The 24,387-nt window shown below is 36.3% G+C and overlaps 2 protein-coding genes across 3 annotated transcripts; one reads left to right on the top strand and one right to left on the bottom strand.

Moving 5' to 3' along the window:
• Nucleotides 1–134: 134 nt before the first annotated feature.
• Nucleotides 135–7,291, bottom strand: LOC135641768 (uncharacterized). The gene is made up of 8 exons (XM_065157470.1): nt 7,112–7,291; nt 6,915–7,017; nt 6,715–6,819; nt 6,063–6,148; nt 4,337–4,581; nt 1,762–1,951; nt 1,318–1,501; nt 135–764 (listed from the first exon to the last, which is right to left on the bottom strand). The coding sequence occupies exons 1-8, from the start codon at nt 7,267–7,269 to the stop codon at nt 459–461; spliced, it is 1,377 nt and encodes a 458-aa protein (XP_065013542.1). The 5' UTR covers nt 7,270–7,291; the 3' UTR covers nt 135–458.
• Nucleotides 7,292–19,117: 11,826 nt separating this feature from the next.
• Nucleotides 19,118–24,358, top strand: LOC103988123 (uncharacterized protein At5g39865-like). Of its 2 annotated transcripts, XR_010497412.1 has the most exons (3): nt 19,118–20,563; nt 21,272–21,445; nt 23,567–24,358. XR_010497412.1 is itself a non-coding variant. In XM_009406650.3 (2 exons), the coding sequence occupies exon 1, from the start codon at nt 19,289–19,291 to the stop codon at nt 20,522–20,524; it is 1,236 nt and encodes a 411-aa protein (XP_009404925.2). In that variant the 5' UTR covers nt 19,118–19,288; the 3' UTR covers nt 20,525–20,563; nt 23,567–24,358. The 2 variants fall into 2 exon arrangements, 1 of the variants encoding a protein (XP_009404925.2); XM_009406650.3 differs by lacking the exon at nt 21,272–21,445.
• The last annotated feature ends 29 nt before the right edge of the window (nt 24,359–24,387 follow it).

Raw genomic sequence — 24,387 nt, 5'->3', positions numbered from 1 at the left:
ACTCGAGGGTAACTTGAGGAAGATGATAGAACAACTGTTCAACAATTATACAGTCCAAGCTACCAGGAAAGTGATGGCCACTGGTTACTTACTGGAGAAAATTACGGGAGGTTGGAGTTTGAGAATTGTCAATATCCACAAATATAATATGACTTGCATGTAACATTCACCATTTACATTTTACCATACTCTGTCCATATACATGAGGCTCTCTATAGTCATCTTCTGAAACTTATAATTGTTCGAGCACAACAGAAACCGTCCCCAATCCATGTGTAATATCTAACGATGAGAAATGAACTTAGATAAAACCAGCAACACGACAGCAGACAGATAAGAGAGTCATTCAAGGGAGAGACTGTGCTCTTGTATGTAACATAGCATGAAGGGGAAAATAATCTTGTAAAGAAGCCATTTCTCTAGTTGTTATCACCTTGATAAATTATCACTCTGAATGCTCAGTCGCTTGAGTTTGCCAGGCCTACCATCTTAAGCATGTTTCGATCCTCCTTAAACCTCTCGAGAACCGTACCTTTCAATACCTCAGGCTTTCCATTCTGTGGCCCTTTTGCTAGGACTCCCCAACACTCGATTGTTTCTGGATGTATCTTACTTGTCTTCGATAGGCAAGGACTGTTGAAAGTTGTGCAGGAAAAGGTGTGGCCCTGATCAAAATTTGCAGATAGAAAAAGACCAAAGTGATTTGCGCGTCCTCCAAAGCCAATGCCGTTTGGGATGCTATCTGAGCTAAAGTTCACAGCACACTGCCACAACAAGAAATCAGGAGTCAGTTATTATCCTGTGTTTAACTAAAGATTGTTTGCACCAAATATTCGCAGTGGATGATGGCTAATCATACTAAGTGATTGTATATGCAAAAGAAAGAAAAAAAATTGCCCACAGAAGAAAAGCCAATCTCAAAATTCAGGTGTCACGTATTTCCTGCTGCACAGAACCTAAAGAAGATGAAAGGCTCAAAATGAACATGATGGCAAGAAATCTTCATTGGAGGGTAGAACAGGTTTACTTTAGCAAAATGAGAATGCAGAACATCATGATTGCATGTGATAGGTCATTTCATGCAATCCAACATATCTCATCTGTCAAAATTACCATGCAGATGGGATTTTCAGAACATTGGTTGACAGATTCCCACAATAGCATAATGTAAGAAGGACAACACTGCACTAACATAAGAAAAATAACTAGCAAGAGAGGCATGTAAACCATGTCTGTCCCTTGCCATGACTATTGGTAATTTACATGAAGAAATTTTCATATACGATAAATCTTCACAGATCCTTCTATTAACCTTACCCATTGCAAATTATTATTTGCTCCTGTTGGACGAAAAATGGAAGCTTTTGGATACAACTGGAAGAGAAAGGATTTCATATCACCATAAAAATCACTTTGCCTTTCCCATGGTTGAGAAGCATATCCTCCATACACATAACCTTCAGTGTCTTTGATAATCAACACAGTCGGTCCATCTCCATTTCTGCAGTGCACAGAACCATACCCAATCAACTAGTAACACACAAACCATGATGACCAAGCTATAAATACCAAATGGAATAGGATGATAGAGAATTTGAGAAGGAAACTAGGTTCAACCAACTAATCACCTAAAGTATGTTATAGTTTACATAATATACAACCCAGAAGATAATATTTTCACTTCATTTTGTTTGTGCCAAATTCCCATATTTCTGGGTCAAGCAGATCCAACTATTGAAGTTCAACAAAAGAGATACTCACGATATATTGCCCAAAAAGGTTGAGAAGCTGAGGCCATTAACTGCACTATGGTACAAAAGCTTCCACTCTTCCACCTCATTCTGCGAGAGAGCTCCTCCAATATGCCAAGCATATTCTTTCCACAAGAGTAGCATATCAGATGATACATTTTCTGGATGCTGTAGACATGGAACTTGGTAGCCTGGTCTGCCTACAGATAGGTCACCAATTGTGTAAAAACTGGTAGCAGAAAAACTGAAAACTTGAAAAATCAATCATAAAGTAGTTATCACAGAGATAACAAAGATAATTCTACAAGTCAGCAAGTAGAAAAGCTTCAAATAGTTATTCATTTTCTGGACCTTGTAGACATGGAACTTGGTAGCCTGGTCTGCCTACAGATAGGTCACCAATTGTGTAAAAAATGGTAGCAGAAAAACTGAAAACTTGAAAAATCAATCATAAAGTAGTTATCACAGAGATAACAAAGATAATTCTACAAGTCAGCAAGTAGAAAAGCTTCAAATAGTTATTCATTTTCTGGACCTTGTAGACATGGAACTTGGTAGCCTGGTCTGCCTACAGATAGGTCACCAATTGTGTAAAAAATGGTAGCAGAAAAACTGAAAACTTGAAAAATCAATCATAAAGTAGTTATCACAGAGATAACAAAGATAATTCTACAAGTCAGCAAGTAGAAAAGCTTCAAATAGTTATTCATTTTCTGGACCTTGTAGACATGGAACTTGGTAGCCTGGTCTGCCTACAGATAGGTCACCAATTGTGTAAAAAATGGTAGCAGAAAAACTGAAAACTTGAAAAATCAATCATAAAGTAGTTATCACAGAGATAACAAAGATAATTCTACAAGTCAGCAAGTAGAAAAGCTTCAAATAGTTATTCATTTTCTGGACCTTGTAGACATGGAACTTGGTAGCCTGGTCTGCCTACAGATAGGTCACCAATTGTGTAAAAAATGGTAGCAGAAAAACTGAAAACTTGAAAAATCAATCATAAAGTAGTTATCACAGAGATAACAAAGATAATTCTACAAGTCAGCAAGTAGAAAAGCTTCAAATAGTTATTCATTTTCTGGACCTTGTAGACATGGAACTTGGTAGCCTGGTCTGCCTACAGATAGGTCACCAATTGTGTAAAAAATGGTAGCAGAAAAACTGAAAACTTGAAAAATCAATCATAAAGTAGTTATCACAGAGATAACAAAGATAATTCTACAAGTCAGCAAGTAGAAAAGCTTCAAATAGTTATTCATTTTCTGGACCTTGTAGACATGGAACTTGGTAGCCTGGTCTGCCTACAGATAGGTCACCAATTGTGTAAAAACTGGTAGCAGAAAAACTGAAAACTTGAAAAATCAATCATAAAGTAGTTATCACAGAGATAACAAAGATAATTCTACAAGTCAGCAAGTAGAAAAGCTTCAAATAGTTATTCATTTTCTGGACCTTGTAGACATGGAACTTGGTAGCCTGGTCTGCCTACAGATAGGTCACCAATTGTGTAAAAAATGGTAGCAGAAAAACTGAAAACTTGAAAAATCAATCATAAAGTAGTTATCACAGAGATAACAAAGATAATTCTACAAGTCAGCAAGTAGAAAAGCTTCAAATAGTTATTCATTTTCTGGACCTTGTAGACATGGAACTTGGTAGCCTGGTCTGCCTACAGATAGGTCACCAATTGTGTAAAAAATGGTAGCAGAAAAACTGAAAACTTGAAAAATCAATCATAAAGTAGTTATCACAGAGATAACAAAGATAATTCTACAAGTCAGCAAGTAGAAAAGCTTCAAATAGTTATTCATTTTCTGGACCTTGTAGACATGGAACTTGGTAGCCTGGTCTGCCTACAGATAGGTCACCAATTGTGTAAAAAATGGTAGCAGAAAAACTGAAAACTTGAAAAATCAATCATAAAGTAGTTATCACAGAGATAACAAAGATAATTCTACAAGTCAGCAAGTAGAAAAGCTTCAAATAGTTATTCATTTTCTGGACCTTGTAGACATGGAACTTGGTAGCCTGGTCTGCCTACAGATAGGTCACCAATTGTGTAAAAAATGGTAGCAGAAAAACTGAAAACTTGAAAAATCAATCATAAAGTAGTTATCACAGAGATAACAAAGATAATTCTACAAGTCAGCAAGTAGAAAAGCTTCAAATAGTTATTCATTTTCTGGACCTTGTAGACATGGAACTTGGTAGCCTGGTCTGCCTACAGATAGGTCACCAATTGTGTAAAAAATGGTAGCAGAAAAACTGAAAACTTGAAAAATCAATCATAAAGTAGTTATCACAGAGATAACAAAGATAATTCTACAAGTCAGCAAGTAGAAAAGCTTCAAATAGTTATTCATTTTCTGGACCTTGTAGACATGGAACTTGGTAGCCTGGTCTGCCTACAGATAGGTCACCAATTGTGTAAAAAATGGTAGCAGAAAAACTGAAAACTTGAAAAATCATAAAGTAGTTATCATAGAGACAACAAAGATAATTCTACAAGTCAGCAAGTAGAAAAGCTTCAAATAGTTACGATGCGAGTCGAGGAGATGGCATCAAGGAGGGAGATAGGAAACCTGAATCAGGTGGTGTCAACAAACTTCCAAGGAACTTCCTTGCTGATGGGAGAAGGCTACACCAACTTCTAAAATCTGCCAAAGACATACTTTCCCCGGCCAATCCTTCAACTTTTTCCGAAAATATTGCTGCATTAATAAACACTTCAAGAATATCCTGATGTTGTGAACTCAAGCCATTATCATCAGGTTCTGGAGAAAATAAGGCTTCATGTATTGAATTTAGTACAGCCTCGATATCAGACCTGAGAAGTCAAGTTAGCTCAAAAATATTCAGTATATAGAACTAAATATAAATAATACTAAATTCTTAAGGATTTAAGACCTTACAGGAAGAAAATTGTCAAGTAAACTATATCAGATTCTCATGGATATAAGACTATACTGAAAGAAGATAGTCAAGTTACACAGAGCAACAACAATATGTTTTTCTTAATGGTGGTATCATCCTATTTTTCTTCAATACTGCAGATTTTGAAGAGAACAACAAATCATCCTATATATCTTCAATGCTATTACCACCCGGAAACCAATGAACCATCTGTGAATTGCTTGAAAAAGGTGATCAGTGTGCCACTTCATGCCCGAGACCTATATAAAGTTCTATATGTACAGATCTAGGAAAAACTTAAAACCTTGGTCTCAAGCAAATACAAGGGTTATAAACAAAAGATGGGTTATAATCAAATAGAAGGAAAAACTTAAAATTTTTGTCCGGAGATCTTATAGAATCTTCTATATAATATGCTTTCTCATGGCTTATAATCAACTTAGACATAGTTCTGAATATACAAGGTATAAACACACCAATCCCAGCATTGTCTATATAGTTCCAATGATCTCTGATGTTCGCTCAATAGACATGTACAAATATAAACAAAAAGGCTTCTAGGATTTTTCTTGTCACATCATCATCTCTACTTTGATGGTAAACAACTTATTTATTATTTCCTTGAATAGTTTATTGGCTCCAGCTGACAAATGTTATCTCATAAAATCTTCTATATAACATGCTTCTCATGGCTTATAATCAACTAAGACATAGAAGGGTTCTGAAATATAAAGTATAAACACACCAATCCCAGCTTTTGTCAATATAGTTCCAATGAACTCTGGTGTTGGTTCACTAGACATGTACAAGTGTAAACAAAAAGGCTTGTAGGATTTCTTTTGTCACATAATCATCTCTGCTTGACCAGTAATGAACAAGTATAAACAACATTTCAGTAATGAACATCATACCTAAATCAGGGAGTTTGACCATCTGCTACTAGATTTTTTATCAAAATTTTGCCTTACAAGGTTGTGTAACAACATAAATTTTTTATTCTTATGTAACCAATAGAAAAAGTATTTACTTTTAGTGCTAGTATTCTTGTTCTTCAATTTAGAAAAGAGTCTTACCTCCACCAAGGTGTCAGATTCTACAGCATAAAGATCACTAAATACTTGTCACAAGCTAAGCATTTTATGTAGATGGAAATAACCATGAAGATGGGAACTCATCAAATCTTTTAGGATTGAAATTGCAAGGAACTAAGTGACGTAGCAAGTTTCAGTATGCTTTCAACAACCAGTAGTGCTTGAACCCTTGGCTTCTTTCTTTTCTAATCTTTAGTCCCACGTAGGAAAGGAAGGATTCATTTCCTTTTGCATTACTTGAATATTTTAATTTTTCTTCATCAGATCAAGTGTAGTATATGCATACTTCACTGCAATTTCCTACCTTCCTAGAATGCTGTCTCCTGTAACATCACATAATTGGTATATAAATTCCTCAATTTCGTCTCGAGCACCTTTCTCATATGTTGCCTGACACAAAAGAAAATGGAAGAGAGACATAAGACGAGCAAAAAACTTCATGAATACTGAAAAATGGCCCTTGAAAGAATTAGTAATAGAAGCTCACTTCACTGCCAAAGCTATCTCAACATCACGACCAAAATGAATCCCAAAATTTACAATTCAGGTAACGAACAGCACCAGTTTCTTTATTTTAAAACAACTAGAGTAATCAAAATGTCTAATCCAGCAACAGAACCTAATCATCGTTGCATAATTCCTAGGTACCTAACACAAAGGCCAAATTGAGCAAAAGTTCATGTATGTCATGGCTGGAAGATACGTTAACTTTCCTATTACATTTTAATACAGTTAAATTAGTTATTGAAGAGGAAAAAGACAAAAATTGGAACTAGACAAGTCAGATATAAGATAAGCTATGAGGAGGCAACTTAATCACGATTACTTGTTTGGAACTTATTGTTTACGCAACCAACAAAACATTCAATCAATCTGGAAACGGGTCACCGAATAAATATTCAAATTTTGTAGAAAAGATTGGTCAGGAGTGGAAAGAATAAAAGAAAGGAGCCAACTTTGGTAACAACGAGATCCTCAAAAGTGAGCATGCCATCGTTCCGCTTTCGAGCAGCCAGTTGAAACATCCTGGCGCCGAGCGGGCCAGGAACCCGAAAATGCGCCTGCGAAAACAGTCCAAGAAAATGAGAATCAGGTTGTTGGGATCCACATCAAGAATTTAGGGCTCCAAACGATCATTCGAAGGTGGGGGGTGAACCTGAAACACGGGCTGGGAAATGAACTTGCAGTTGCTCCCAGATTGAGCAGCCAGAGACACGAAGAGCGACCTCAGATCCTCCAACTCTTGCTTCGAGAAAGCCCTGTGTATGCATATGAAGAACAATGACTCAATCGATGAGATGACTTGGAAGGGAAGAAAAGAGATGAGATGAGATGAGATGAGATATCATATACAAGCTTGCCGCATCAAGGGGAGGGTCGGGAGACGGCGACTGGGCGTTGCCCATGATTGCCTCTCCTTGTTTTCTCTTCCCCTTCCTCTTCCCCTTCCTCTCAGCCTGATTCCTGCTGTTTCCGAGACCGGACTCTTCGACCGAACCATTTAGCGCCATCAACAAAGGTCGTTTGGCTCCGACCCATTAGCGATCAGCTGCAAGGCACGTGAAAGGGTTTATTGTTGCACGTCTCGCTTGTCCTCGTTGTGAAATATTATTATAATAAACAGGAATTTAGAATAATTGCTTTGTGAAATACCGAGACTGACCTCTCTCCTCGCTGGAATTGCCATCTTAAATTCACAAAAAAATCAAGATAATTTAATATCATTGTAAATTCTAAAATTTGCATCATGAAACTCATTTGTTTGTATATTTAACATTAAATAATATCCGAAATTCATAAAGAATTCATAGTAATTTATTAACATCATATATTGTAAAATTTGCATCATGCATATCTTTTTTCAAAATCTAATGCTGAATAATATATTAAATTAACAAAGAATTCAAGGTAATAAAATAACATAATAAATTCTTATATTTACATCATACATCCCAATATTTTGAAAATATAATATTAAGTAATATCCAAAATCCAAAAAAAATATCAATATGAATTAAAATATTTTGAACTTAATAAAGAAACAATGGGGATTTATTGTTCCTTGCAATCATCTGTGTTGTTCCTTACTTGATGTCGCTTATCTTTGGACTCTTCTCGATCTTTGTTAGAATAACGAAAAGAGAGGGTTTGCTCAGCTTAAATAGGTGATTAGGAAGGATGCTACTTAAGGTAAAAATCATAATTTTTTTATTTTGATATTTCATATTTAATCAAATAATTATTTTATTAAATATTTTTTTGTTCAACAAAAGAATTAGCCTTAATAGCTTATGGATTTTTTTAGAAAATAAAAATTAAAATTATGATGATTACATTCCTCATTCCCCTTAAATAATTTGGTCCCAACATTTTACCTCCCCAAAAAAGATATGGATTGTGTTCTTTTAACGTATTCTACCACCTATATCAGGTGCAAAGGTTGCTATGAGTCGATACAATATAGATCCCTAATTAATCTTTGAAATATCAAGACATGAGTATGTCTGCAAATGTTGGAAGCAGGCCAAAGTAGTAAGCCATGTATTTGATCTTTTTAAGGGTACATAAATCTGAAGCTAATTACCCATCTAATCAAATTTCATAAATCATCTCTTATGAATTTCCAATTCAAATTCCATAAATTCTTCTCTATCAATTTGTATATCTTCGATAATCGAGTTTGAGCTGTTAATAATCTCATATGAATTCTTAATAGTTAACTGAGTTTGAGTTGTTAACAATAGCAAATATCACTAAATCAACTTCTTCATCACAATACAAATGTGATTAGCACTTCCTCCTATAAATAAATAGTCAAAAGGGATCATTTGAATACTTGAATGGCAACTCTTATTGTAAAGCAAATTCAATCGAATTGCATGTCTTTCTTAACTATCACGTAAATCCAAGACAAATGCTCTTAAAAGATCCTCTAGCATTTGAATTATCTTTCAAAGATCGATCATCTATTTGGGGGTGAAAAGATACTCATCACCCTTGTTAACCAAAAACAAAAACAAAGAATAACTAAGTGAAACAATCCATAATCATCAAAATTTCGTCATATCTTTTTTGGTTGCCCTGTTACAAAATCTATAGTACCCTATTGTATATTTTCTAGAATTTTCTCATAGGTATTTGATGATCAAACAGTCAGTGAGTATCAAATCATATTAAACTTGTGATGATTTTTTGATGTGTTATTTGATTCTTAATATATGGGAAGTTTTTTGGTTTGGAAGATCATCATCTCCTTCTCAACACTAGCAAAAAGGTTAATTAATTATTTTGATATGCACATTATTGGTAGTAATTTAAATAAGATTAAATAGGCATAGTCACCTGTAACAAAACCGAAGCCAAATGTAGTCGGTCTTTCTCTAGGAAATGCTATGTCAGCTTACCATTTCAATAATTGGAGCTGACTAAATCTCATGGTAATTCTTTGGGTGCTGCATGCAACTCGTCCACAAAAAGAGAAAGTTGCTCTATAACATTAATCGCTCGTGGTTACTTAGAAATTTGAGGTTCTTAAACTAAGGTGATTTATTTGTGATTTCTCAAACTTGGATTACTCTACAAAGCAACCATTTTCATTACCTTACACGGATTCAAGAAGTACGATTTGGTCATTAACCTAAGGAGTTGCACATCTATTTGCACACATGTACACTTCCAAAACTCGAATTCTACACGTAAAAGCTCATTAAATGGAAAGTGTTTGACCGCTGTTGTGATCTATAGTTTTCTATAGCATGAACAGTTTGTGATGGCTAATGCATAGTATATTTGCATGTCAAAATAATTTGACATGTATTGACACATAATGTCATGTCAAAATACGTGATCCGTGCACAAATTTCAATAATTTGTAACGGTTATTATTAAATATGTTATTTAATAATAACGTAACCGTTCTTATTAAGATTCATAATTCATTATCATGAATTTCTTCATTTATTATGGTTTAAATGATTTCAGTTTCTTATTCTTTATGCATGAAATCGTTATTAATAAATTAAATATTTAATATCATTAAGTTCTTCATTATGGTCCAAACGTTACAAATTTGAATTAATTCTTGAACGTTATGAGTTGGTGATGATAAATGTTCTTGATGGGAGAACATCTATATATACATGAGGATTTTGGTCCCTTGGCTCAATCATCTCTTTGAAGCGAAAGGCTTTCCTACACCATCTAAAGCGAGAGTTCTGAGCCGAGAAGAACCAAAGTTCAAGAAGAAATCTCTGCAGAAATTCTTGGCGACAATGGCTGGAGGTACGCTATTTCGTTTCCGCATTAGTTTATTGTGTTTCTATTACAATGATTTAGAAACACAAGTTGGCTTCATAGAATTTCTTACATTTGGTATCAGAGCCGAATGACCTCTGTCTTGATATGAAAAAGTTTTCATTTTTATGCCATGAAAATGATTTGATTTTGGTTTCTTCTTGAAAACTTGTTGATACATTTTGTTGAAAATCATGAGGAAATATCATTTTCAATATTTTTAGTCGGTAAAATGCTCATATTAAGTATGCATATTTAGTTATATTAAATTATGTTTATGAGCAAATTTTTTATGTTTAAAATGTCTAGTGATCCATATAATCTTAATTAATTAAGAATTAGCCACAGCATCCTTAATTAATTAAAATTATATATAAAGTTAAAATAAGGATCACATAAGTAATTAGACATCATATTGTGATTGATTATATTTCGTATAATAATTGTTATCCCACAGGATCTTTTATTATATTTAATATAATTAATCAGGATAAAATATCAGATTATTTTCATAATTTACCCACAGGGATTATGAATTGGAATATAATTTGATAGTTTTATCATAAAGACCATATGAATCTATTTGAATTAAGAATTTAGCCCACAGGCAATTTTTATGTCATGAGATTCATATTTTTGGCATGTTTCACATTGGTAAAACATGTAATTTAGTCTATTAAGCTTCAAATTTTGACATAAGCATGTTTGATTTTATGCAGTCTCTCGAACTGTTAATTTCTCTGATATTCGATGTGATATTCCCGAACTTAGTGGTGATAATTATAAGATATGGAAGGAGAGGGTTCTCCTCCATTTAGGGTGGATGGATATTGATTATGCTATTAGAAAGACGAACCACCTATAGTCACAAATACCAGCACTCTAACTGAGATCGCATTATATGAGCGATGGGAGCGATCCAATCGGCTCAGCGTGATGTTTATCAAAACTAAGATAACTGCTGGCATACGTGGTTCTGTTGACCAGCATGAAAATGTCCGAGACTTGCTAAAGGCTATCGATGAACAATTCATCACTTCGGATAAGGCACTAGCAAGCACCCTTATAATGAAATTTTCATCCCTAAGACTCACCAACATAAAGGGTGTGCATGAGCACATAATGCAAATGCGAGATATTACGGCTCAACTTAAGAAACTTGAGGTTAATATGTCAGAATCCTTCCTGGTGCACTATATTCTGAACACCCTTCCACCACAATATAGTCCTTTTAAAATTTCATACAATACACATAAGGACAAATGGTCAATTAATGAATTAATGACCATGTGTGTTCAAGAAGAAGAGAGGCTAGTAATGGAATTGGGTGAGAGTGCATTGATGGTAACCACTTGAGGGAAGAACAAAACTGACAAACATCAAGCCAATCAAAAAGCTTATCAGCAGGGAAAAGGTAAAATACCACCCCAAGCTGATATCAAGAAAGAAGCAAGGTGTTTCTTTTGTAAAAGAAAGGGACACATGAAGAAGGAATGTACGAAATTCCAACAATGGCTTGAAAAGAAAGGTAAACCAACCTCATATGTATGTTATGAATCTAATATGGTCAATGTTAATATTAACACCTGGTGGATTGACTCTGGATCAACAATCCATATTGCAAACTCTTTGCAGGGTATGCAAAACCTAAGGAAGCCAGTGGGAAGTGAGCAAAGCATCTTATCAGGAAATAAGATGGGCTCACATGTGGAAGCAATTGGAACATGCATTTTAACTTTAAATAGTGGTTTTGTTTTAAAATTGGAAAGAACCTTTTATGTACCAAGTTTCTCACGAAACTTAATTTCTGTTTCCAGACTCGTACCATTTGGATATTCCTTTAATTTTAAAGACACATCATTTCGTTTATTATATAAATCTGATTGTATTGGGAATGGTATTTTGTCTGACGGTCTTTACCGTATTTTATTACAAAATGATAATACTCAAGGTTCAATGCATGTTCACGCTGGCATTAAGAGGTGTAATATTAATGAGGACTCCTCTATATTATGGCATCGGAGATTAGGACATATCTCCATAGAGAGAATTAAAAGATTAGTTAAAGATGGGGTACTTAGTACTCTTGATTTTACTAATTTTAAGACTTGTGTGGACTGTATTAAAGGAAAACAGACCAATAAGTCCAAAAGGGGTGCTAATAGGAGTTCAGACTCATTAGAAATAATTCATACTGATATATGTTGTCCAGACATGGACATACATGGTCAGAAATACTTCATCTCCTTTATAGATGATTACTCACGATATATGTATATATATTTGCTTCATAATAAAAATGAAGCATTGGATGCCTTCAAAGTCTTTAAGGCTGAAGTTGAGAACCAATGTGGTAAGCAAATTAAAATTGTGAGATCAGATAGGGGTGGAGAATATTATGGTAGATATACTGAAAATGGACAAGCACCTGGTCCCTTTGCTAAGTTTCTTTAAGAACATGGGATTATTGCCCAATACACTATGCCTGGTTCTCCAGACCAGAATGGTGTTGCAGAAAGAAGAAACCGAACATTATTGGACATGGTGCGGAGTATGCTTAGCAACTCCAATCTTCCTAAGTTCTTGTGGACTGAAGCATTAAAAACGGCTGTGTATATATTAAACCGAGTTCCAACCAAGGTTGTCCAAAAGACACCATTTGAACTATGGAAAGGTTGGAAACCGAGTTTGCGACATATGCGCGTTTGGGGATGTCCGTCTGAAGTTAGGATATATAATCCATAAGAGAAGAAACTGGACCCGAGGACTGTTAGTGGGTATTTCATTGGATATGCCGAAAAGTCCAAAGGTTACAGGTTCTATTGTCCATCTCACACAACTAGGATTGTGGAATCAAGAAACGCTAAATTTCTTGAGGATGATGTGATTAGTGGGAGCGAACATTTCAGGAACATAGTTTCCGCACATGATCATATAGAATCTCAACCTTCCACATCAAATGATAGATTGGTTATAGTTCATAGCACTCCTCAAGTACAAACTAGTGCTGAACAACCAATCATTGAAATTTCACAAGTTGTTGATAGTATTCTAATAGATCAAGCAGTTCAGGAATTACAACAAGCTCCTGAACAACTAGTTGAACCACAAGTTCCTCAAGGAACCATTGGTACAACATTAAGAAGATCTACTAGAAATAAAAGATCAGCAATTCCTAGTGATTATGTTGTATATCTACAAGAATCTGACTATAATATTGGAGCCAAAAATGATCCTGAAACATTTTCACAAGCCATGAGTTGCAAAAAGTCAAATTTGTGGCATGATGCTATGAAAGAAGAGATGAATTCCATGATGAGCAATGGAGTCTGGGATCTTGTAGAGTTGCCTAATGAAGCAAAGGCCATTGGTTGCAAATGGGTCTTTAAAACTAAGAAAGATTCGTTATGTAACATTGAGAGATACAAGGCAAGACTTGTTGCAAAGGGATTTACTCAAAAAGAGGGAATCGATTATACGGAGACATTTTCTCCTGTATCTAAGAAAGATTCTCTGCGTATTATTTTAGCATTAGTTGCTCATTTTGACCTTGAGTTGCAACAAATGGATGTGAAAACAGCATTTCTTAATGGAGATCTAGAGGAAGAGGTTTATATGAAACAACCTGAAGGTTTCTCCTCTAGTGTTGGTGAGCACTTGGTTTGCAAGCTTAGGAAGTCTATATACGGCTTAAAACAAGCCTCCCGCCAATGGTATTTTAAATTTCATGAAGTGATTTCTTCATTCGGATTTGTTGAAAATCTCATGGATCAATGCATATACCAGAAGGTTAGTGGGAGTAAAATATGTTTCCTTGTTTTATGCGTAGATGATATTTTGCTTGCAACCAATGATAAGGATTTGCTGCATGAGGTGAAACAATTTCTTTCTAAAAATTTTGACATGAAGGATATGGGTGAAGCATCTTATGTCATTGGCATTAAGATCTATAGAGATAGACCTCGAGGCATTTTAGGTCTATCACAAGAAACCTATATTGATAAACTTTTAGAAAGATTTCGGATGAATGATTGTTCACCAAGTGTTGCTCCCATTGTGAAAGGTGATAGGTTCAATTTGAACCAATGCCCAAAGAACAATTTTGAAAGGGAATCAATGAAAAACATCCCATATGCTTCTATCGTAGGAAGCCTTATGTATGCTCAGGTCTGTACTAGACCTGATATTGCATTTATTGTGGGGATGCTAGGTCGATATCAGAGTAATCCAAGTATGGACCACTGGAGAGCTGCAAAGAAAGTGATGAGGTATCTACAAGGAACCAAAGATTACATGCTTATGTATAGACATACAGACAATCTGGATGTGATTGGTTACTCAGATTCAGACTTCGCCGGTTGTGTTGATTCTCGTAAATCAACATTAGGATATATTTTTATGATGGCCGGTGGAGCTATTTCTTGGAGAAGTGCTAAGCAGACCTTGACTGCTACTTCTACCATGGAAGCTGAGTTTGTCTCTTGCTTTGAGGCTACTTCACATGGTGTATGGCTTAAGAGTTTTATTTCTGGGCTTAGAATCATGGATTCTATTTCTAGGCCATTAAGAATTTTCTGTGACAATTCAGCTGCTGTCTTTATGGCTAAAAACAATAAAAGTCGAAGTCGAAGTAAACACATCGACATTAAGTATTTAGCCATAAGAGAACGTGTAAAAGAAAAGAAAGTGGTCATTGAGCACATTAGCACTGAATTGATGATTGCTGATCCTTTGACTAAAGGCATGCCACATCTAAAATTCAAGGATCATGTAAAGAAAATGGGACTTAGTTCCACTTTGTAATGATATTGAAACTCTTATATATTGTGAAATTTTCTCATTTATGTGCACATTATTTTGAGAAAATATATTGTTGTTGGACCAAGAATAAACATAAGGTTTATTCATAAAGTAATATTACCACATTAAGATTAAGAAACTAAATACATCGTGATACATGGATGATAATACTCGCACTTAGAGGACTTATCGCTATGATTCATGTATTTATTTCTTAAGAAAGTTGTTCGAGAACGATTAATTCAAATTATTAAGATAAACGTATGGACCAAGTGGGAGAATGTAACGGTTATTATTAAATATGTTATTTAATAATAACGTAACCGTTCTTATTAAGATTCATAATTCATTATCATGAATTTCTTCATTTATTATGGTTTAAATGATTTCAGTTTCTTATTCTTTATGCATGAAACCGTTATTAATAAATTAAATATTTAATATCATTAAGTTCTTCATTATGGTCCAAACGTTACAAATTTGAATTAATTCTTGAACGTTATGAGTTGATGATGATAAATGTTCTTGATGGGAGAACATCTATATATACATGAGGATTTTGGTCCCTTGGCTCAATCATCTCTTTGAAGCGAAAGGCTTTCCTACACCATCTAAAGCGAGAGTTCTGAGCCGAGAAGAACCAAAGTTCAAGAAGAAATCTCTGCAGAAATTCTTGGCGACAATGGCTGGAGGTACGCTATTTCGTTTCCGCATTAGTTTATTGTGTTTCTATTACAATGATTTAGAAACACAAGTTGGCTTCATAGAATTTCTTACATAATTTAGAAATAATTTAACTTTTGCTATGGCAAGTTACCCGTATTGACACATTCGCTCCATCGGATAAAGGAGGGATCAGGACAGAGACTCGTTGGCCATTGCTAAGCGCTCAAGTATAAAAATCATACCACAGCTTAAGTTGGGGGGCTCTCTCGGCTCACTCAATTGCATAGCTCATACTATTGTCCTTCTCCTTCACCTTATGCTAACTTAAGTATTGGAAGGGTGTAGTAAAAAACTCTTCAATGCAAACCTGTTATGCAAAACTATCGATGACCAGGAGACGATCTCGCCGCCAAGAGATGACCCCTTAGTAAAGGAGACCCATTCATCTACTCGGCCTCTTCGTTCTAAGGTCAGATCATCCCCAACGAACCATCCCCCCCAACAGACCTCCCTCGTCGGCTCATCGTGTTAGCACCCCATATCAGTGAGGAGGAGACACCAGGATGAGCCTGCACTTTCGATAATGAATTAACTGAATCGACTCATGGTATTCATGACACTATTAGAATGTACTTAGTGACACCCATGACCTTATTCTCCTCCTTGCCCTTCTGTTAATTGTTGCTTGCAATTGTACACTTGATGCTAATTGTCTGTACCATATCTCAGTAACGAAGAAAAAAAATAAACTACTCTAATCTAACGTAGTAAGGGAGGAAGGCGGAAAAGTATGCTCATCTTGACAAACATTTAGACATTTATATCAGTTATGAGAATGCAAAGCAAATATAACTAATCTATCATCTAAGTAATGTGAAAAGTAAACAAAACTAAGAGACAATGTAACGAGGAGAAGGATTTCTCGATTAGAACAGGAGGAATGACATTGGGATTGGAGTCCTCTCCCCGTCCATAGAGTGTGCTCGAGTTCATGCCAATTGTCATCGCATGTGAAAAGTAAACAAAACTGAGAAACAATTTTTTTCTCAACTTGAATTAAGAGTGAAAAAAAAGATTGAACCTTTTAGCAACGTTACCTAGTGACAAAGAAAGGTGTTCTCATCATAGTCTCATATCCATGAGTATAAATAGATTATTTTTTAAAAAAATATAAAATAAAAACATATCAATAGACCTAATAAGCAAGAATCTTCTAAATATAAATGTTCATAATTAACTTTATAAAAAAAACAAGGATTTTCCAAATTATCTAACAAATGTCATTCTAAGTCAAATCTTATAATAAATATTATCACATATTACAAAGGCTTAGGTCAAACACTCAGTGACACACTTTCTTAATAGTGTATGTATGGGAAGCTTCAACTTATGAAAATGAGTTTTAGCTGATCGTGTATTCTTATCGCCTGTAAATAGATTCAAAATAACAATAAAGTGTAATATTCAATTCAATCATTTTGGAAGTTCATCATAAGTTAATTATCACGATACTTGAGATTATTCAAGTCAAGTTAATGGATAGAATCCATATATAACAAGATTCATTGATCGAATTTTATGGGTTGTTTTGTCCTCGTATCAGGATCATTCTTGAGACGAATAAGAAAATTTTCATTAATTAGATATATACTTAGAATGGTGGTGACAAGTTTGAGGTTATAGGGATAAGGGAATATAAAAAAACAGTTGATATTGCTTGTCGTGACTACAATTGTAGGGAATGAGATTTAATTGGTATTCCTTGTTGCTATACTATATCATGTTTAAATTATTTACAAAAAAATATGAAGATCGAAGTGGATATATATTATTGAAGAGCCACTTTCTTGGATATCTATAGTCATCTCCTCAATCCTTTGGATAGCAAGAAGATGTGACCAATTAACAATCATAAAATACTTGAGCCTCTCAATCTTCCTAAAAGAAAACCTAGAAAACAGCAAAAATTAAGATGTCATCTTGAGCCACCAAAGGGTCCTATGATAAAAAGATAGAATAGTATAGTCACTTGCTACTGAAGTTTTGCTGAACATCTTGCTACTGAAGCACAACCAGTTGCTATTGATCCACCCTAGTAAGTGAGTAGTCTGATGTGTAGTATAGGATGGACTCTAGAGTGGACACCAATGCCAACTCTAGATATTGAACATCCTCCAATGCAAAGAAAAAAATTACAAGTAATTGAATGTTTCTTTCTTTCAGTATTTGTTTCTGATTCAATTGTTAGTATCATTTGATTTTTTTTTAAATTTGTTTCTTTACTGCAGAGTAGAAAAAAGCAGTGATATTTTGGATATCTTTTGATCATTTTTGAAGGACTATAACTTAAATTGACAGTTTAGTCATTTTGGAAGACTGTAAATTAAATTGGTTGTATTTGTTTGATGTTGTCAATTAACTATAGTGTACAATATTTCGAAAGACTATAAATGTGATGTTCAAATTCATAATTCAGATTTATGCAGATTTGTCAACAAATCTCTTAGATGAATGCATATTTCTGCACGGATCAAAGCAGTTTCTGATCCAAGAACTGCTTTGACAGCTGCTGCAATATAACATACAGATTTGTTATTTTGACCAAGGTCTGTCATACCAAAGCGTACCGTCCGTATCGAGCGGTATGTACCGGTACGTGGACCATCTGGTATCGCTATAGTATTATAGTACTATACTGTAGCAATGCTACAGTATGAAAAAGTTTAAAATTGTTTGGTACATCAGGGTGTACCGCTCGGTACACCCTAATGTACCGCCTAATACACTGGTACCATACCATACCGAGCCTGGGTCGAAACGTCAGTACGGTATGATACGGAAAGCCTTGGTTTTGACAACATTGACAGATTTGTTGTCTTGACCATCTCAGAAGAAGAGATGGTAGGAGGAATATAACATGTAGATTTGTTGTTTTGACAAGCAGTTTTATGTTCCATGCTTTTTATATTTGTTCAGTTTCATATTTCAGATCAAATGTTCAGATTAAATGCAGCAGTGTTATAGTCCAGATTTGTTGGGAAGAATGCTTTCTTCATTTGTATGCTTTCATATTCCAGATTTGTTGTTTTGACAGCTGTTGCAATATAACATGCAGCTTTGTTATTCAGATCAAATTATAGCTGCATTTGTTCAGTTTTCCACTGTAGCAATTCATCTAAACAGCTTTCAGCTGCAATAGTCATATTCCATTTATTCAGTTTTCTGCAGCAGCAATTCATCTGCAGCACAATGTTCAGTTTTCTGCAGCAACCAATTCATCTGCAGCACAAATGTTCAGTTTTGTACAGCAACAACTTTCAGCTACAATAGCCATATTTTTTATTGCATTGAATCGATTTAACTCATAGGTGTGAACCATCATATTATTATTTTTATTGATTGGAGTTGGCTCATAAAAAGCCCACCTTAGAATATTGCTTTAAAGAGCGAGCGAGCGAGCCCAACAAATTCGAACCCTAAAAGCCCATTCATTCATTGGGATTCGAAAGAGACCGTTGGAAGACATAATTACTGTCGAATCCGCCCCAACTTTACCCGCTTCATGGGAAGAGGGCCCCGCAAAAGAAACCCATGAGAGTAGCCCCCGCAACCTAACATGGTAAACGATGCGGGTCTTTCGGCGGGTATAGAGTTCTTGGTGAAAGAGACGGCGCCACTCCCGAACCTGTTACATTTCAAACCCGTTAAACTCCGAACTTGACTCTCTTTTAATTTGTTTGTTTGTTTCTCGAGGAGAAGGAAGGAAATCAAATGGGTTGCATCTCTTCTAAACTGCTCGCCGTCGCCGAAGTCGGCGAGGAGCTTCTCTTCTCTGGCGACGCAGGCCCCGACGGCGACTGCCCGAACCATTTCGTCTCCCTCACCTCTACCACCTACGGGGCCCTCAGCCTCGATCGCGGCGACGAGAAAGCCAATAATCCCAAGGCGCCAGCAGAGAAGGAAGTCGAACCGGATGCAGCCTCGGCGTCGGAGTGCGGCCAGCCGTCCCCTCCCCATGTCGACAAGAAGAGCACCGCGGCAGAGGAAGAGCGCCCCTCGGAGATCATCGACGCGCGGGAGCTCATGGGGGACCTGGCCGACGAGACCCCTAGCCGGTCGCCACCGCAGAAGAAGAGGCCACACAAACCCTCGTCTGCATTGCGCCGGTCGCCCGCGGTGAGGGCCGCGATGTCGCCCGTGATGCCAAGGAATTGGTTCGCCGGGAAGGAGAACACCCCGCTGCGGCTGGAGCCCAAAAGGTCGGATCATGACGCCTACCGTGCCTCGAAGCCGTTCCGTTCCTTGGACAACACGCCGTGGACCAACCTCGTTTCGGCAATCTCGAAGAAGGGCACCCCCAACAGCGCACGGAGCAACAACTCCAATAGAGATTTCAGTAACTCCAAGTCGAGGCGGAGCCTGAGCCCCTTGTTCGATCCGGAGCTCCTCGCTCGTTTCGAGCGGGAGCACTGCGAGGAAGGGGAGCAGATCAAGAGGATGGTGCACGTCAAGATCTGCGATTCTGTTATCCTGCTTCAATCCTTCGAGGAGAAGTGTCCCCCAGGAGGTGAGGACACCGTGGTCCTCTACACCACCACGCTCAGAGGGATCAGGAAGACCTTTGAGGATTGCAACACAGTCAGGTCCTTGATCGAGTCCTACGGCGGCCACATCGTGGAGAGGGACATCTCCATGGACTCCGGGTACAGGGAGGAACTACGGCTGCTGATGGGGAGGAAGGAGGTGAAGGTCCCGATCGTCTTCGTCAAGGGCAGGTGTGTCGGTGGTGCCGAGGAGATCGTGAGATTGGAAGAAGAAGATGAGTTGGGGCTTTTGCTGGAGGGGCTTCCGAGGGCGACAAAGTGGTGCGAGGGCTGCGGCGGGTTGCGATTTGTGATGTGCATGGACTGCAATGGCAGCTGCAAGGTGTTGGATTCCGAGGAGAAGAAGGTGAAGTGTGAAGGGTGCAATGAGAACGGCTTGATCCATTGCCCCATATGTTGCTGAGACGAAAATAGAGAAAGATTTGGCACTTCCCTTCACGAGGTTTGGAGTCATCCATCTTATGCATGGTTCCAGGCTACACTTGTTTTTGTTTCTAATTTACTAGATGAACGTGGGATGCCATGAACAAGTCAATTAAGCAGTAGGAATGGGTTGATTGCTATATTCACCCCAGAATGTAGCAGATATCTCTATAGTATGTGCTAAATCTCCTCACAACTATTATCTTTTAATTGATTAAAGCCTCATTTCAGATTGTCTGTATGTACCTATCCTAACCTCACCTTTTCATTCTCTAACTCGGTTTAAGATAATTGAGTTACACTTCAGAAAGGATTTTGATTGAGAGTTTTGAGGAGAGATCAATTATACTTTTAACGCTTTACTTAATGTTATTGAACCTGTATGCTCTTCTAATGTAAGATAAATTGTACTCCTGTGTACATGTTTAGAGTACCCTTGGTTGAAAGAAATGTAGGGTCTGAGGAAAAGATGTTAGATGTGTGATGAGACTTGGCTGCCCTTGAGTCTGCAGTTCTACGGGTAGCAATTATTCCATTTGTGTACTGCTTTTGAAACTTGAAAGCATCTAAATGCTTCTTATGATCTAATTGGTTGTAATGTACAAACAAGAAAGCATGCCGATAATGTTTCTTTGAGCTATTTCTGAGTTTTTCTAGGTGTACTTTTCTTTTTTGGTGTGATATGGGTTCTTTTACAATGCTTCATACTCTTTTTTTCATGGTACAGAAACAATTGGCTTCCTTATTTTCCTGATCACAGAAAGTTTGTGCATTCGAGAAGCCAATTGTTTTGTTGTAGTTGTTTATTCTTGAGGAATCTTTTGGCTAATTCCAGCTCTCCTTTTGTGGTCAACGAAAAGCTATGTCTCTAAACTTGACAGTGACATTCATAGAAGTTCAGGTATCAAATTCTGCTTCTAGATAACAACTCCTTATGGCTGTTTGGCCACCAGAATATTGGCAAATCCATGATAATGACTGATGCAATTATATCTCTTCTTTATCATAGATTTTACTTAACAATGAATGCTTCCTGAAATGTTATATCTGAGATTTTAAACATTGTTTATGTAATATTCTGCTATGTTTCAAACATGGTGACCATTTACGTCCAAGAGCAGTGCCACTGAATCTGGTCACTGACTAAGTTAACAATCATTTATGTTGATTGTTAATTAGTCACAATTCAAAGCACAAGAGGCTTCCATGCACTTCTCGGAACCTTGGAGATGATTGTTGCTTATTAGTCAATTATCAGTTTGTGCACACTATACTTTTCTTACCAAAGAAGTCTTAAGCTACTTGTTCTTTATATTTTATGGTTTTTATTTTTTTTATTTGCATTTTAAAAGCATACTAGAACTAGAAATAATTCGATGCAAGTCTTTTATGCATTTGTTGAAGTTGGTGGGTATATTTCAGGCTAATTATATATTATCCCCTGTAATTAGTTAACCTTAGCATCTTGATTCCTATACTTTCAAAAGTTATATTGGAAATTTTATACTTACAAAGGTGAAATATGTAACCCTATTTCTCCTCATGTCGTCGACTCTGTTGACGGAAATACCGCACGTGCTCAGTGGTAAACCCTGCAATATTTTCATTAGTAGAGTTGACGACGTGAGAGAAATGAAATTAAATATTTCACTTTCATAAGTACAGGAATCTCAATGTAACTCTTAAAAGTATAGGGATCAGGATACTAAAGATAACTAATTATATAAAGTAATTTATAATTAGCCTGTATATTTCATCTTTCTCATTGTGTTATTGATTTCTATATTTCTTTTTTAAGAAAAAAAAATATTATATTAACTCAAACACATACATCCATCTCCTCTCCTATTAAAGGAGATCAAAGTAGATTACTCAGGATGAACATCCTCCCACCAAATTGTTCTCTATGATTCAGTGGACAGTAGGATATGTAAAAGTTCAGATGTTCTACAAACTGCTGTGACTTTCAAATTCACTGGAAAAGTACAGACTGGATATCCTTCTGCAAAGTTCATCTAGATAGGTATACAGGATTTTGCTAGCAATATTACTACCACAGATGGTAGCACCCTTTACTTTTCTGACTCATAGTCCACTCAAGTCCACTTTTGCTCTGTAGAATATGTTTTCATTTCGCACCTCTTAACGAAGCCCTCATGGAATACTGGCTTCCATATTGATTACAATATATTAGTTAATTTCAGAATTTTAAGAGCAATTGCATGTGTGAAAGAAAGAACTTCACAATGCTTGGTTGGATGTCTCTCTCATTATGAAATAATTGCTGATTAGATATATATTATTAATAAATAGGAAACACTATCTGTCGAAAACATAAAAGATACACTTGATTTGAGGCATTTATGAATGTCAATAAATAGCAGTGAATGAACTTCTTCCTTTTCCGGTATATCATGTATTTCTAGTTGAGCAACAGCTTTTTGGTTTTGATTTTCCAGAGTTATTTGTTCATTTGATAGCTAATGCCTCGCTGAAATTGTGTGTGAGCATTTACCTAGACCAACCTATGTTTAAGTATTTGCCTAGATGAACTTGTGTGTGGATATTTACCTTGACTGATGTGTGAATTCTTTTGTCTAATTTTTGTAAATCATGTTGAATGACTTGTATTTTTTATAAAAAAGGATATTCACAAAATTATATATGTGAAAGACATGTGAATGTGATTTTTATGAAACGAGATATTGTCCCAGCTAGGCACAAATTAGAAGCAGATAATGAGTTGCATTGGAATATAAATTGTGATGGTACTAACAAGCTGCACTTAGTGTTTCTATTCCACATGACTGAAACTTCACTCTCTTGAAACCAATGAGCCAGTGACCCTACCAGATGAGTCATAACAAATAATGTCATGATCTGCAGACATGATTATGGTAATGCTTGTTTTATTCACACAGTAATTTTTTTGCAGATGCAACACTGTTTTATGGCTTTTATATGTGTTCTTTTGGAGTTACTGCAAATAGTCCTAATGTCTGTTCATTATCTCATATGCCAGGGGGCTTTACTTCCAGCCAACTCAAACATTATTTGCAAAAGAGATGCCAGTGAAATCTTTTGAAGATGAATGACATGGATTTTGGCTGTGCAAACCAATCCATTAGATTTCTTTGTGACCTTGGAACGAACCTTGTGATGACTGTATTGACAAATATCTTCCCACCAAGAAGAATCATGCTAGAAGGATCAGCCAGGCCAATTTCTTTCAAGTTTGCGCCTAACTCAGGAAAAAATCGAGACAAAAGAAAGTGGAAGCAACAGTTGCTGTTTATAATTGTGTCTCTCAAACAATGTCTCTTTCATGATCCATGTTCATATTCTTTATTTCCAGATCAGTCAGGATCAGGATGCATAATTCTATTCCAGATGCTAATCTCCCTCTGCAATCACAACACAGCAGCAGTCTTATCACATTTCTTGAGCTGACTTTGCCAAGCCGCAAGTTTGAATTTGATGGTCACTACATCTTTTATTCCATTGACTTGGTTGCTGCTTCTTGGAGGCTCAACTCACAAAAATGCTTTGTCAGTGCATGTTCTAATTGTGCGTGCCATTGCCAGAGTTTGTTCCTGGTGGCAATGAGTTGGTTTTTGTGCCTCGACTTCCATATTTCAAGCACTATATATCAAGAAGAAGGTATTTTATTGGGTAGAAAAGTATGGTGTTTTAAAGGGATCAGGTGACTTATAGGCAGTCCATAATCATCATCATTGTCAGCATCATCATCGATAGTTTCCATGAGAATAAAATGGTTGGAGTTCTGATCATCCTGTTGCAATTTAACTAAAATTGACAAGGGAGGAAATGCCAGAACCAATT

Source organism: Musa acuminata, chromosome BXJ3-6, assembly GCF_036884655.1.
Source record: "Musa acuminata AAA Group cultivar baxijiao chromosome BXJ3-6, Cavendish_Baxijiao_AAA, whole genome shotgun sequence".
Lineage (NCBI taxonomy): Eukaryota > Viridiplantae > Streptophyta > Magnoliopsida > Zingiberales > Musaceae > Musa > Musa acuminata.
The sequence above is the reverse complement of the archived record's forward strand: the minus strand, read 5'-3'. Positions and strand labels throughout refer to the sequence as shown.